The sequence below is a fragment of the Seriola aureovittata genome, chromosome 6 (genome assembly GCF_021018895.1).
Source record: "Seriola aureovittata isolate HTS-2021-v1 ecotype China chromosome 6, ASM2101889v1, whole genome shotgun sequence".
Classification (NCBI taxonomy): domain Eukaryota; kingdom Metazoa; phylum Chordata; class Actinopteri; order Carangiformes; family Carangidae; genus Seriola; species Seriola aureovittata.
Window position 1 is genome coordinate 20,232,625 of NC_079369.1, and position 16,273 is coordinate 20,248,897.

At 43.2% G+C, this 16,273-nt stretch overlaps 1 protein-coding gene across 2 annotated transcripts in view; it reads right to left on the minus strand.

Moving 5' to 3' along the window:
* Window positions 1–16,273, minus strand: part of cachd1 (cache domain containing 1) — an 86,899-nt gene that overhangs the window by 13,555 nt on the left and 57,071 nt on the right. For both annotated transcript variants that reach the window (XM_056378744.1, XM_056378743.1), the window contains exons 6-22: window positions 16,101–16,245; window positions 15,727–15,943; window positions 15,426–15,575; window positions 12,829–13,107; window positions 11,941–12,090; window positions 8,811–8,934; window positions 8,611–8,728; window positions 6,922–7,090; window positions 6,636–6,778; window positions 5,517–5,698; window positions 4,752–4,862; window positions 3,552–3,674; window positions 2,761–2,860; window positions 2,453–2,569; window positions 1,727–1,887; window positions 1,391–1,477; window positions 90–206 (exon numbers count right to left, since the gene is read on the minus strand). In XM_056378744.1, the coding sequence (XP_056234719.1) occupies window positions 90–206; window positions 1,391–1,477; window positions 1,727–1,887; window positions 2,453–2,569; window positions 2,761–2,860; window positions 3,552–3,674; window positions 4,752–4,862; window positions 5,517–5,698; window positions 6,636–6,778; window positions 6,922–7,090; window positions 8,611–8,728; window positions 8,811–8,934; window positions 11,941–12,090; window positions 12,829–13,107; window positions 15,426–15,575; window positions 15,727–15,943; window positions 16,101–16,245 (2,493 nt within the window). The remainder of the gene's footprint in view (window positions 1–89; window positions 207–1,390; window positions 1,478–1,726; window positions 1,888–2,452; window positions 2,570–2,760; window positions 2,861–3,551; window positions 3,675–4,751; window positions 4,863–5,516; window positions 5,699–6,635; window positions 6,779–6,921; window positions 7,091–8,610; window positions 8,729–8,810; window positions 8,935–11,940; window positions 12,091–12,828; window positions 13,108–15,425; window positions 15,576–15,726; window positions 15,944–16,100; window positions 16,246–16,273) is intronic.

The following is a 16,273-nucleotide window of genomic DNA, read 5'->3' on the forward strand; positions in this document are numbered from 1 at the left end:
GTCTGCAGGCATACGGCTCTGTAAGAATGTGTTGGTATATAATGCGAATGTGTGTGGTTTAGTGTGTGTGTGTGTGTGTGTGTGTGTACCTGCTGGTGTATCTCTGGCTACAGCGCGTGTTGATGCACTGGGGCAGGGTATCATGCAGACTGGGATCAATCACATTCAGACTGACTGGCTCCTGATGCACCTCACAGCTGGGGTTCCTGTACAACACAAAGACACAATCATAACACACACAAGGTGAAAATGCCGAAAGGTGGATGTACAGCACATGTTCTTGGTCAAAACATTCAGCCAACTAAATCCTTCCAAATCCTAGCATGAAACACGATTACACTCAACAAAAGCAAACACAGTAAAACTGACATAAAAAGAAAATCCAAGCATAAACATGCAAAGTAACATCTTTGGCATGTCAATGTATGCAAATCAGCTCTAAAAAGAACAAACATCAATGCTGCTCGACACAAAATAGACAGTGAAAAACGATAATTGCACGTCTTCCTGAAATAAAAGAGGAATTGGCATTTGAAACATTGACGAGCTGTCAAAGGCTGCTGATGGTTGATGAACGGAGGTGGGTAAAACAAGAGAGAGAGAGGGAGATGTGAGAGGCAAACAGCATGATGGACAGAGTGGCAAAAACAGTAGAGGAAAAGACAGACAGATAAAACGAGAGAGAGAGCGAGAGAGAGAGAGAGAGAGAGAGAGAGGGAGAGAGAGAGGGAAACACCAACAAACATTTACAGAGCTCCGAAGGTGTTTGAAGCACGCAAGTGTCCACAATTAAATTCATAAGGACAGGAATATGAAAGGGACGCATTTCAAGACAGTCAGGTACAGAGACTACAGACTACGTTTTCACTGAAACTCGGTCATTAGTGCTGAATATTACTGATAGAAAGCTTGTTTACATTGAAGACATAAGTAATAGAGTACTGCAACTCAGCATAACCTGGTATGCTCCAACATTCACACCAAGCATGCTAACTCTTTGTAGCCTTAATCAGTATCCCCAGTGAAGGGGTTTCAAACAAATCAAACAAAATAGTAAAATTAACACGAATAACAAAGATTTTAATAGAAAGTAAATGCTAGTATTTAAAACTGTTAGTTCCCATTGGCCTCTGTTATTATGTGCCCTGCTTTTTGGAAGTCAGCTAGACACCCTTCAAGCACTTAAGAGACAATGTGGATGTGACTACACCTCAGGGCTACATTACTGCTACAGTCCACAGGCATCATCTGAAAGGTGAACACTTTTCTATGCTGCCTGCTCCAAATTACCTTTCATTTTTTTTTCTCCCTATTACATCATTAAGCATAACTCATGAGCAAAGCAATATTAGCGGATATAAATGTAGTGTCTATGCGGTTCAGTACGGACCTGTTTTCAGCGTTGGTGAGGTTGCCTGTGCACTCGTTGACCTCTAGAGGGCACTCACATGGACACTCACACTCATTCTGCTCCATCCTGAAAGACACATATACCATGAGCTCTGTCCACATATGTAACGCTTCATTAGCAGAGTTTTTGTTTGGTTGCATGATGTGACTGTAAATACAATTCACACAATCTGTGATGACTCTGCAGCTGCAGTATACTGTCATATCTGGAGCTTTACTTAACAAATGTGCACAAAATCAGACTTGTTCTTTAATATTTCCCAAGTGCTATCATCTAACAGTAAATCCCTCACTGGTGTGTGGGTAAAGCAGAGACCTGTGGCAGTTGAGGCAGAGCCGGTCCACGGTGCTGCAGGCGCAGAACGCCAGAGAGTCACACGTCTCGTTGACGATACCGGCGAAGGCGTTGGTACCAGGGATTCTGGTCAGACGGTATTTTGAACAGTGGCTGCCATGGACCAGATTGGTGAGGTCCCCCTGGAGTAGAGGTAGAGAGAGAGAGAGAGAGAGAGAGAGAGATCAACACATCATCCCATGGGGGAACTGGAAATTTATAGTACTTTATAATCCTATTTAAAACCCAGTTCACCAAAAATTCAAAACATTAGGATCTATCTAGGAACAAAACAATCTATGAGCATATAAATAAACAAGGAATCAGTATAGTAACCAGTAAGCAACATGAGGTATTTAGACAAACTCAGATTTGAATTTGTGACATTATATTAAAGCTGCTCCTTGTTAACCTAAAAGTGGGAAATGAAGACGTGCTGAAAAACAATAAAAGTACACCTTTTAAATTGGGATATACAGCATACTCTCAGACTCCTTAACTACACACTGCACACTACACTGCAGTTTTAATAGTGTAGGAATAATTCATGGTTGCGACACCAATGGTCACCACTAGGAAGCAGTGTTATACTATCAAATATTAACATACTGCTTACAAAGGCCTTGAGGAGTGAGGAGCCTGTGTGTGTCTGTATGTCTCCTGTGTTGCCATCCATACATCCAGTCTCTCTGTGCGTCTCTGACTTACCACGATGCTGGTGTTGAACTTGTAGAAGCGCTGCACGGTGCGGTCGCTGAAGCTGTTGCACAGGTTCTTCTTGACAAAATTGGGATGGTTAAGGATGTCGTTAGCCACCAGAGGCTCCTGCCATCAGGAAAACAGAAGGACAAATTGAGGAATGAAATATTAAGAAGGCGACAGTTTCTAATGTTTGGCCATCGGTAAAGGACATGTTTAGAATGAAAGGAACGTTGAATGGTTTATTTATATCTGATGTGACTGATACACTGTGTGTGGTTGTGTTACATCTGTGTAATTGTCTCTGGGTGCTTTACCTTGTGTGTGATGTGCTGTTGCTCTGCAGGGGCATGACCTTTGGGGTCAATGAGAGTGGGATGTGCTACCAAGTAGCCTCTGTCCTCCATTATGAAGCACCTGCAATATACACACACAAATGTAAATGTGATTCTTAATTCTTTAAGGTTTAACGGGAGAAGAACAGTTTGGATCAATTCAAAGAATATATGTCGATTATTTGTTTGGATCCTTAATTTTTTTTTTTCCCAGTGCTAAATTCAGCTTAAATCATATGTATAATACAGCTCCATTCTGCTTCCCTCTGTTCCTGCCAAATATTGCTCCTCTCCGCCCCACACCCCCTTTGAGCTAATCCTGTCTTATATGGCCTCAGAACACCAACAGAGAGAGCATATCAAGGAGAAGGAGAGAGAGAGAGAGAGAGAGAGAGAGAGAGAGAGAGAGAGAGAGAGAGAGAGGGGACTGGAAGTGGAGGGGGTGGAAAAGAAAAGATGAAGAAAAAATTAAAAAGGGAGACATTAAAGCTGGAGAAAGTATGTAGGACTGAGGCAGCAGCAACGCCACATCTCCAGCAGGAATGCTGTGATAATCAGCTTATCTCTTTTTCCCCCTCTCTCTTTTTTTCTTCTTGATCTCTCTGGAAGCTGAATTCTTGCTCAGTAAAACAGAAATGTTGCCACCCCAAAAGACAATCAGGGGGGAAATCAAGAAGAAGAAACTGAAAAAGAAGCAATGATATCGCGAAAAGAAGCGAGAAGAACAGAACAAGAGACGGTCGTCCGATCATCACATCCATTCATTCTTTTACCTGATCTTGTTGCCTTTGTCCTGGTTGCAGATGGGCAGCAGGTCGAGCAAGACTTTATAGAAGTAGCGAAGGGTGAAGTCGATGCCCATCACTGCGACTGCATAACCAGGAGCCATCTGAGAGCTGGAGAGAGAGAAAGAGCAGAGAGGACAGAGCAGAAGACGTCCAGAGAAAAGTAACAGACAGAAGAAATTATTAAAAAAAAATAAAATAAAAAATCTGTGACACTGTTTGCTGTGATTGTGTGGTGAGCTGCATGTTGAAACTGTATGGCTCATTACTCTGCAGACCTTTAGGATAACATGAATGAAAATCCCGCCTAAACTCAAACACAAAATACACACTACACACACATACACCTGCACGGTCTGTAAATCTGTGTTTACAGATTACAGGCTGCGTGATTGTATGCTCACTGAGCCAGCACACAACAGCACACTAATCCTGGTTTATCACATGCTGATACTGACTGTTTGTGTGTACACTGAACATTTGCATGGACCATGGTAAACAGTTCTTATTGTGCGGATGCAAACAGTGACGCTGGCCATTGTGGTGAGTTGCACTTTAAGGTCACTGAGCTAGAAACATAAACATGCTAATCTCAGCGACAGTCACAGACTTTTCCAATCCTCCCATTCGCACCGGCTGTGTAGAAAACATCACTGCTATAACTTATACTATAACTTTTAAAACTGGCCGAAGGGACGCGGTGTGACACTCAATTTGTTATTTGGCTCTTCTTCCTTCAGTTGGTAGGAATACAATGACTCGCCCGAGGGGACTTTGGAAGAGCACATACTTGAAGATAACTGTGACTGAACCCAGACCATTCGGATGAAGAATATTATGTCACTCACTACACAGCCCCCAAGCAAAACTGGTCAATGGTCTCCTTTAGTTTCCCTCAAATTATTTCCTCTCTTCAGAGATGGTGAGATCTGGCTGAAGTGATTTCCGGGCTGAGATCCTAACTGCCCACAATGATGTCTGGGCTCATAACAACAATGAATCTGTTGATGAGCAATTATCTAATAAGGAGAGCTGATCATTTTATTGCCTAAGTGTAAAAAAAAAAAATCACCCAAATTCAACCATGAAAATGCTTAAGTGTATACTTCCATTAAACAGAAACTTCAGGAAGAGACCGGTCAAACGGTTTCATGGCGGAGAAGTTTATTGTGGGGAAAGCACACATACCTGGAGGCGTGGATGGTGTGGCTGATTGTGACAACGTATCCCGCCCCACCCACATCCAGGTATGGCCCCGTGAAGGTGATGAGGCCAGGGTTAGCCACAGCATGCTGGTACCTGCACAACACATCACACAGGCAGGGGGTTATCTCACATAGTTAAAACCATCTCATACCCTTTCCCTGACTAACAAGAGGTCAATGAGGTCATTTTTTAAGATGCTTCACAGGTTTTCATTCATTCAACCCCGAGACATTTGAGAATGTGAACTGTACTTTTTGAGGGGAAATCCGAGCATTGCTGGTGCATTAGTTTTGGTTTTGACTGCACACAAACTGTCATTTATTGATGATCTTAATTGACTTCAATTTACTTTACTTTGAAAAAAATGTATTATACTGTAGGCTGAACTATAAAAGCCCCTTACAATTCAACAGTTTGATGAGGAACCTTAACCGGATTGAACTCAGTAAAGGCAGTAGATCATTAAGCACAAACATGCACCTGCAGTTTGGACACATACTCATTCCCTTTAACTCCTTCCTACCCAACACTCTTTCATAAATCCTTTTGCTTCCCTAAAACACACACACACACACACACACACACACACACACACACACACACACACACACACACACACACACACACACACACACACACACACACACACACACACACACACACACACACACACACACACACACACACACACACACACCCCTTCACTCTTTTTCTCCCCCTCTTCACACCCTCCAAAGTAAGCCTCACCATTGTCTGCGGGTCGGGTCGAAGGCTTTGTCCATCAGCGATCCTGGGTAAATCCGGAGCACCCCACTGGGGGTTGCTATGTAACGGCGCACAATGTAGCAGTTGAGGCTACTCATTTCCATTAGTGTCATCCACTCATCCGTGACGTGACTGGTCGCCATAACCTCGTTCCTGACAGAAGACTGCAGAGGAGCGGGGATGGAGGGATGGAGGCAGACAGAGGGAGGAGAGAGGCGTTGAGGGTAGAAAGAAAGGTGAGAGGAGATAAGGAGGGGAGGAAGAGGTAAGGAGGGAGGAGGAGAGGAGAAGTAAGAGATTTAATCTCGGGTTAGCTTGAGATGTAAGTCTGCTTAAACTCTGGGAAACTTTCTGGCTTCCAGTCAAACCACAAACAATATGAGAAAAAAGTTCATCCTGTTTTGAAACAGGCACAATGATGCTGCATCTAAACTTGAACTTATTGTACTGCATTGTAAGATATACGATCATTCTGATCAAGAAATCACAAATAACAAGCCTTAGGCAACCAGTATTCAGGAATAAATTTGGACTTCATAAGTCCTAAAGCCCTGAAAAACACCCTGAAAAATCACATCTCAGTACCATTTTCATAGAAGCTTCAAAGTTTGAAAGAGGTGATCAGGTCACTGGAGGGGGCCTTTAAGACCAGCCTGGGAATCAGAGCTGGGACTGAAGCTTAGAGTTTAAACTCTAACCCCCTTCTCCCCCCAGGACAGGAATGCACACAGACTGCCAAAACCACGTGGGTGTTTATCCCTGACTTAAAGATGCAGAACTTCGTTTAAGATTTGTGAATTTTAAGCAGCCTAAAAAAATCTAGATATGCTTGTCAGATGGAACAGAAGTAAAAGGTGCATTAAAAGAACTCATACATAAAAAAAAACTGTCTTGGGGCAAATAAATTGTGCTTAATAGTGTTTGTACATATTTGCATGCGGGAATATTTGTGTACATGCCTGTAACCTGACCGCTGGGATGGCTGTGTGCCATATGTTTGTCAGGTAAACAACATTAATTCTTGCTTTTGAGTGTGTGTGCTGCCAGGCTGGTTTTCGTCACGACTCATATGTAAGTTTCCAGGCTTGGGTGCTTGTGTACCTTGAGGCCTGGGTTGGCTATGAGCCGGGTGTTATCACTCAGGTAGGCGGTGTAGTGCTCCACCATACGCTTTGTTTCTGGCTGACTGAGGTGCTCATAGGGAGAGGAGAAGCTACCAGCTGCCAACATCACTGTGGGGGACTCTGGGAAAGAGAGACAGTGAGAGGTGTTCAATTGAATCAATGTTTTAAAGCTGGTTACGGGGGGAAAAAAAGTTTGGAAATAAAGTTATTAGTTGAAGTTATTGTACATTAGTCCAGGTCTCTGGATGTGGTGCTTTTCTTACCAACAGTGGCAAGCTGTTTGAAGTGCAGACAGGAACTGGGTTGACCCAGCAGGTCTAAACGGTGGTAGAGCAGCTTTGAACTGGGAGCTGTGTTCAGGTTCTTCAGCTGCTTTACTGGGATCTCAGGCTGCACGTACACAATGCACAGGATGAACGACGTGTCCTGAACCTAGAGGACAAGACAGGACCGGAGGACAGTTACCCTCCCTGACTGTAAGTATGTTCATTTTCATGATAAAAAACAACTTTCACCCCAAGAACATGCTCCGTGTCCATGGCGAGCCTACGAATAAAATACAGGCTGTTAATGTAATTTATAGGATCCACTCCAACATATTTTGTCCAAACTAGACGCCAGGGAGACCGTGACATTACACACACTCTCCATCCCTATGTGTCTTCTCTTCTTTTTTTTTTCCAGTGTTTAGTGTCAGACATCAGAGCTGGTGTTTTATAGGCTGCAGGCGTCTTCCAGAGGAGATAAATGTGTCCAGTTTAACAACTGCTTTCACCCAACTGATTCTAAATAAACCATGCAGCTTTCAGAAAGATCCAGGAGCTTCTGGTCCCTGAACAGGAAACAGGGGAAAATGGCCTTAGCTTCAAATCTTAATTCTGGTCACAATCACAAGAATGTTAACTAATATTAACTACTCATAAATGAATGACCTGATATCATCGGGCCAACAAAAGGACAGAATGGTGTGGGAAACAACAAACTCTTTTGGATTGATGCTCTCTCAGGCAATTTACTATTTTACTGGCTCTGGAAAGTTCATTTTAAAAAACCGAGACAGCTGCCAAACTCATGGCAAAGGTGACGCGTTTGAACTCGCCTGTGTGGGAAAAAAAAGAAACAAAATGTCAAAAGCTTTTTAAAAAAGGCTAAAAGTGAAATGCCTGAATTAAGTGTGATATTTCTGCTCCTGCCAAAAGTTTAAATGTCAGAAAGCAAAAAGAGTCAATATGGCGTGATGTTATTGCTGTCCTGATGCCATTTGTTCCTAAAACACGACACTTCAAGCCCTGAGAGGAAAAGCAGATCGGAGGGATAGACAGTTTCTGGGTGTGGGAGCACTTGGTCTTTATTACACCAACTGATTTAAGTTGGCGGGGGGGGGGTTTAGTGGAGACACAAAGGCTGGGAACATAAATCTCTATACCGCTTTTAGACAGCGGTACAGTAATAACAAAGAGCTATGGACAGAAATGGAAGAGTTGGAGAGAAAGTATATGAGTGAGTTATGATCCCAGCATGATAAAGCCTCACTGGCCCTGAGCCAAAGATGATCATTTGTTTCTGGTATTGAGTGTGTTCTGCTTCACAGATATGATCCTTTTGGGACAAATTAAGAAAAAAATAAGCAACTGCCAGTTTATAATTTCCATCTTCACATGTGTCAATTTACAATTACTCTCTGGCAAGAAAATACTGTATCCTACTGCATCATTTGTTTGACTCCTCTACAGGCATGCTCTTGCTATAAGAACAAGATGATGTTGCGTGTACTACTGTATGTAAGGACTTCTTATTGCAAATAGCTTTTAAATGTATGCAAGTTTTCTTACGTGTGTGTTTTTGCGAGCAGAAAATACAGAGGAAAGAGTTTGTGGTCCAATCTGGGCTGAAGGCAAAATGTTGAGACAGTGAAACTAAATGTTGTCTCAGCTGTCTACACCATCGCGTACCAGTTTCCAGGCGTAGCTGACATTGTATGCCTCTTTGCTGTTGTCCCTGAGCCGGTTGGTGTGCCAGGACAGAGAGGAGTTGACTGGAACAGCGATGACCTGACTGCCCAGGGGGAGGCTGCAAGAAACACACAGCATGTATCAGTCACGAAATATATTATATTTGTATCAATAGCTTTAATTCAGTGATAATTTCCTACCTGAGGATGTTCTGTCGGACAGCAGGGAATCCTGGGATGTTCTCGTAGTGGATAATGTCAGTGTGCAGGGGAGGCTCTGTCATCAGGTAAGGCCGTGTCAGCGATGGGTGCATCAGGGTGTAACCTGGGAAATCAAACAAGTTCGCACCAGCAGCATCGTTAAATACCGCTCACGCATACTGAGACAGAAACAAAAACATGCCGGTAAAAGAAAAACTGGATCTTCATAATTCATGAAAACAACAAACTGTTATGAACCAGCAACATAACAAAATGTAAAAAATAAAAATTTGAAGGGGTCTGAAGACTTTCTGAATGAAGTGTGAAACATTTCAAAGGGAGGAAAAATCTCCTGCTTCTTCCTATTTTGGAGTGTGGAATTACAAACTCTTATTTGTTTGTAGCACCTGATAAATTTAGACATTTGCCGGCTCTCCCAAAAACCAGCTGTGGGTGGTAGATGGATCACAATCGCAAAGAAATTTACTTTAGGCAGTATACACATTACATTATTACATTACATTTCCTCACTTGGCAGATGCTTTTATCCAAAGTGACCTACAAGTGAGGGACAACACTAAGCGCTGGCCTAAGTACCAACAACTACATCTTTTTAATAGGTGCAAGGAGATCAAGTAGAACTGCACTGAAAGAGCATAGTAAGTGTTAGTTAGGCATGTCAATGTATAGGCCATGACCATTACAACACTTGATATTTGAATCTAATAATATAAAGCTGTTGATGCTACAATGTCACAGCATAAATCAAAGTGGACAATGCTCTGTTTTAATCTCCAAAATCTAAAATTTCACTGAGTAAAAAAAACAACAACATTTAACCTGTTCTAATGGAGCTCCAACACAGTGCTGAGGAGGGTAGTGCTGTGATAAACACAGCTCCTAACAGCAGCAGGAATCATTTTGGGAGCCAAAAAGCCCTCGAGAAAAACTGGATAAAAAGCCCATCTGTTTTGAAGGGAGTCAACAAACAACATTTTTTTTTTTTTTACACAGTTCTAATACACTGTGTTTGTCTAGTGAAAAAGAGAGTGTGTGTGTATTTAACAAAGTAGCAGCAGGTGTGGTGAATCACACTCTTAATCTGCTGTATAAGGCATCTCTGTTCTTAATGAATACAGCTGACTGCAGTGCTTGTCATACATAAATCTCTACGTAATTCTGTTCAGGTAGCGGCTTGTTTAATGCACATACAGTCTCATGAAGTCGATGAATAAGATCAACTAAATGCAAATATATGTCTAATACTCATCCACTATTTTTAGCCTCAGAAGCCACTTGTCAGCGGCATATTTACCTAATTATATTTACGTAAACTCTAATTGGCAGCAGCCAATTTAAATGCCAGCTAATAACTTTAATGGTAGTCATTTGTCAGTGTTCACCAAGTTGCTGCACTAATAAGCACGGTGCAGTAATAAGCTATAATTTGATGGCATATTTATTACAATAATAAACATTTTAAAGGGGAAAAAAAGAGACTCACTGAATGAGCGCAGCAGAGGAACAAAACTCGCGCAGCTGCAAAAATTCACTCGCAATAATTAACTTTAATTCTGAAAAATTCTGATGATGAACACACTCCAGGTCCAGGAGAGTACATGTCATTTATTCTGAATGTTTTATGACTTTCCTCTACCACATTTTACCTCACCTCTAAACGTCTCCCACCTGTCCTTAATCTTCACCTTAGCCTTCCTCTAAGCTCCTCAGAAACTTCTGCCGCCATTCTCTTCAGCTTATGCATTTTTTTTAATTTTTTTTTATTCCTTCCTCCTTCTTGCATTTAATCACCACAGTTCAGCCTCCCAGGCTCCAAACCATTTACAAATCAAGCCTGGTTATTGCAGTTTTAGTTTCCAGTAAAAATGTGTCCCCTGCGTAACATTTCAAGTTAGTTAGGGTTATTTATTTTACAGTTTTCAAAAGGGGTGGCATTTAAAAAGGTAGAAAATACAAGGTGAGAGGCACATTTATCCACAAAGGTGTGAAAATCAGACGCCCTGCGAGCACTCCACAAACTCTGCCCTTCACATTACTGACATTCCTCCTTACGACACCGTACATTTTCACCTGTGTGTTGGCAGCAGCAGATGCAGAGTGTGTTCCGGAAAGACAGAGAAATACTGCAACTGAAATTTGGATCATGTTTCTGAACAACAGGCTGGAGCAAATAGTTCTGCATTGGCTCTCCCTTTACACTTTTGGATTGAAAACAACTGCTATTAAACGTATAAAAGTGTAGGTGTGTGTTAGCTGCAAATGCATTAAAAATCCAGTTCACAGCTTTCAAAAAAGTTACAGCTTTATTTCTAGTTTTGATTTTTAGTTTGCTGCAGCTATCCCGTCAACCGGGCAGGAAGACAATGTCACCAAGAGCAGTGTCACCTTTTTTTTCCTACAACTATCTGTCCATTAATGACACTTGTCTACAGGCCCACAGAGCACCAGTGTACAGCACCGGCGGTTCTGTCAAGACCCCCTCAGCTGGGGCCAAGACAAACCCAGACCGGACATGAGCACTACCGCCCTGCACTGTGGCAACGCGCTGAGGCATGGCTCAACCGAGAATGAAATGCCAAAGAAGTGCCAGTGCTACCAAGAAGACGTCAATTAAGTCTAATAAGGGATAATGGACGTGGAGGAAGTTGAGAAGGACAAAATAAAGTGTAATTCCCCTTGTATGTGAAACAAGAACGCCAAAACGCGCTCTTTTCCAACTATTTGGAGTGTTTCTGCAAGTCCGTGACTAATGAAGATTGATACCACTGGAGTCTGTCGGAGCTGTAGTCTGCACTGATTTTTCCTCATGTTTGTTTGGTTACTGGCTTAGGCAATCTCAGCAACAGGCAATGAGTGACTTTGATTTATTCTGCTGTTTGTATAACCTAGGGAAAACTTTTTTGTAGAGAACAGGCTGTAACAATTTAAAGCTTTGCTTGCTAATACATCTACTAACACCTGCTGTTAGTGCCGCTGACCACAAGTTGAAAAAAAAAAATGGCGGCGGTAGATAATCCTGCCAATTCTTCTGTGATGACGAGCGTGCGTGTCATGGAGCCCGACAACAACGGAGATGGTTACAACCACTTTCCGTTTTCATGCGACTGACCTTTGTTGTCAATGAGGAAGGTGTATGAAGCCAGTGAGTCTTGGTAGTAGGTGACATCCTCTAAGATGTAGGCCAGGTTCACATCCACCCCGACCACGCCCAGCAGCAGGTTACCAAAGTAACACGGCCGGCTCACAGTCATAATAAATCCTGGAGAAGAAGAATCTAACTTCAGTTCATACAATAGCTCACATTGATTATACAAACTCATCTTGTGTTAACCATTTTATTTTATAGGGTTAATTTCATTTATATCTGTGTAGTTCAATCAAACTCAGTCGAGTAAAAGTGTTTATTAGCTTTGTTCCAGACTTTAGAATCGCCTCCCGCATGTGTGATGACAGCTCCCGAAAAGACACCATGCCAACCATAGTTTTGGATTTAGAATACCAACATCTTCTTCTGCTGCCAGAGCAGTGAAAATTTAAAAATACAGTAATGTGCAAATGTTTTAGGCACTTTAGATGTTTAGATTCTTATCCACCATCACATAATACTATCATGGAGGTGAATGATCGGTCCAAAATTAATTCTACAGACATCTAGCCCGAAACTCTCCTGATGGTACAGCCTCCGCAGAGCCCTGATCTCAACAAAAGTCTGCACAAACGTACCAAAGAGAAGTGGTGTTGTTTTAAAGGCAAAGGGTGATCACACAAATTTAATTAATTTTATTTATTTTTAAAAGCATTCTCACTTTACTTTAAGTGCCTAAAACGTTTAGCACAATATTGTAAAAACTGAATAAAAATGGCAACAAGTCAGTATGCAACTGACACAGTTACACATGTATGGCTCTTAAATTTTGTGTGTTTCTTTGACTGACGTGACAAATGTTGAGTTAACAGCCCCAAGTAACTGCGGTCGAGCTGGGTCCAGACTACTCACCGTCTCCCATGGGGTCAGCGTAGGGCAGGCTAAAGCGGGCCAGGTCGATCATGCGGTTGGGCAGGTTGATGTAGAAGCGGCCCACTGTTGTCTCCAGGTTGCTCAGCTGGTTCAGCACCATCATGCTTCCCTTCACCACCGGCATCACCGAGGCTCCCACTGATCCAGATGACGACACCAAAGAGGATCTGTCTGCCGTTCTGTCGACGCCGTACTTCACCGAATTCTGCTCTGCGAGGTCCCTGAGGAAGGCCAACTCCTTCAGGCCCGTTACTCCCTCTTAGGAAGGAGGGAATGGGATAGAGAATGAGTTCAGGATGGGGAGGGAGAGACGACGACGGAATTTGTTTGATTTAATCAAGCGGGGATATTGAAAGCAAATCCGTAACTGATGGCATAGCTAAAGGGCTATTGAATGGGGTAATTGTGCAAATGAAAAGAGGAGGGAGTGGTTGACAGGGAGGTAAAAAGAGGGAACAGCTCTTCACTAAAGAGCGCATGACTCAAATTCCTGTTATAAAAGGAAACCCACAGTTCTCTTTCCCCTCTAGCTGTAAAAAACAATTCCTTCAAGGAGCTAGAGAAAGAGAAATCACACTCAGGCTGAACTCATGGAGAATCTTTGAGAGGAGAGGTGTGTTTTTGAGAACAATTAAACTCATGCAGTTCACATGGTCAAGCAGCAAGACGCTCGCATTAAAAGGGATCATTAATCAAGGCACATACTACACGTTGCCACATGGATTTCCCACATTGATATGACGTCAGCAGCAGAGATATTTCACGCACGCAGGCTCTGACTTGTCATCCTGTGTCTCTATAGGCTTTATTCATACAATCCCATGCATCTGCCAGACCCAACTCTCATCTGTCACGCTGAGAAATCACAACAGGAATAAATCCCTCCTCACTTGAAAGAAAATACTGTATATGGTGGAGACTTTAACTTTCCAAGCTTCATAAGGTCATTTAGGGGAGAACGGATGACTACGGCTGGCCCCTACAGCTGTCACCTGGAACATTTGGCATCCCACAACCTATTAGGACGGATAGAGCATAGAATGTTTGCCAGTATCCAATCATTGACTGGATTACAGCAGAATCCCTTTCTAATGCCAAGGCTCTGCTCTGCTGATCATCATGCTGTGGGCGACTGACGGGTGCCATGTCGTCATGGGTGGCAATGTCAAACGAACACAAAGGGGAAAGCTGCTGACAGCACGGGTTTCTGTTCACTTTCATATCTGCGGGAGTAGCCTTTCCCACTGCTGGTCAAAACCTCCACAGGTTACCTTTAAGTAAACCGGACTGAAGAGAAATTGACTGCAGTGAAACCTGCTGCCTTCGGAGATCTCTGATGAAGGGTCCAACAATCAGATCAACTCATCAAAATCTCAAAAAGTGCTGAAAGAAGAAATTGGCAGAAGTCATTTTACCAGATAAATACACCAATAACTGGCTCAAGCTTTTTCAAATGTGAAAGTGTTTTGTTTTTTTCAGATAAAACAAAAGTGAAAACATCATTTTGGGGTCTGGTGGTGAGCATTTTTCAATTTTTTTTAAAATCACATTTTATACACTATATCATCAATAGAAAGACACAGGTATGTTCTAAATGCAAAGAGTAAGCAGGTAGACCACATGAGGAGGAGAACCTAATAGAAAACATACTGTAAGGTACAAGGCAGCATTTTAGTCAGGCTAACATACACTGTTGTGGTGAGGGGGGGGCAGGCACCTCATCAATGTACACACAAACAACTCTGTATTCTCCTGCCAGGAGACCACCGATCTCCTTCAACAATCAGCACTTCACATTTGGCAAGGGATGCAGGGACTAAGACGCACACAACCCACAGTGGGCCTTTCAGCTGTGTGCAACAGCGTTAGCAACAAAACAAATGTTTTTTTGGATATGCAATGCTAATAAACTCGGAGGGCGACAGATTTCTGCATCCTTTTCATCATGGAGCTCTTTAAAAACAGCCAAGGTCCTCTGTCAGTCACACACAGTGAGCAGCACGCCCTTTGAAGTCTCACTCTCTCCTCTCTTAGATGTCCCTCATTTCCATTCTCCAATGCAAAAATTATTTGTATTAATGGTGGACTAATGCATGCACAGCAGACGTGCGTGTGTGCGTGTGTGTGTGTGTGTGTTGCAGAGGGAGGTGGGAATTAGAGGAGGCAGATGCATGGACAAGCACAATGAAAGAGGAAGAGGAAGCATACACACCAACACACAGGCACACCAACACACACACCAACACACACACACACACACACACACACACGATGGAAACAAAAAGCCTTTGAGGTTTCTGAGCACCTCTCTACAACCTTCAGTCTTCTCTGGAGCACATTGTACCCGAGAGAAAGGATATCGAACAAACACAAACAGCTCCCAGCAGAAGTAAAGAGAAAACGAAGCTCTAGATATGTGCAGAGCAAGAAATGAAATCAGCAGCCTCAGGAGAAAATGTTACCTGTTGTGAGTCGTGTCTTGCAGCAGAAAACAACCATTTTTTAAGGTGTGGACGTCAAATCCAGGTGAACCTCAATCGAAAAACCACCCTCTTTCTTAAATAGGAGTGACCTACCGTTCATGAGGGCGTAGGTGAGGATCATGACTGAGTTGTTAAGGTGTCGGTTCTCCTCTCTGACCACGCTGAGCGTCGCTCTCTTCTCCTGCTCCGACGACTCTCGAGACGTGATACCGGACGACAGGTAGATGATCACCATGTCTGTCGCTGAAGGAGCACACACCGCACATATTAGTTCACACCAAATGAGATGACAAAGAGAGTTGATAAAGCTGTGAGAGGCAATAAAACCTGTACCAGCACGCACGACATGCACGATCAACCACGGTTTAACAATATCGTTTAGGAGGGCTCTTACTGGTGCCCTGCTTGCTGAGGCTGGTGGTGTTTCGGAGTAGCTGGAACGCCTTCTGGAAGCCCGCCGCGTGCTGTGTGGCGCCATCGGAAGCCTTGATGTTGGAGATGAAGGTGCTCATCTTCCTTTTGGTCTCACTGGTGGCTGGAGACAGCAGACTCTTGTAGCACTGGTCCAGAGAGCAGGAACGCACCGTCTCCGCCACTGAGAGAATGGAGATCTGGAGAGGAGTGATGACGAGAGGACAAGGCAGTGGGATTACCACTGGTACCGCTGAACGTTTCCCAAAGCATTTCAGCAGATATGGTGCGCGGTAAATAAAGAAGGAAATAAATAAAGCAAGGTAAGCACGATGAGGTGTCTTTCCTTCCACTAACCTTGTCGTGTTCATCTATGGCGTTAAGGATGACGAGTGCAGAGTCTCGGGCAATCTGAAGCTGGGTGTCCGTAACAGACGCTCCATGGTCGACCATCACCACGATGTGTTTAGACTGGGGGCGAACTGCAGCCACGTACACAGGCCTGCAGGAATACACACATGTATACACAC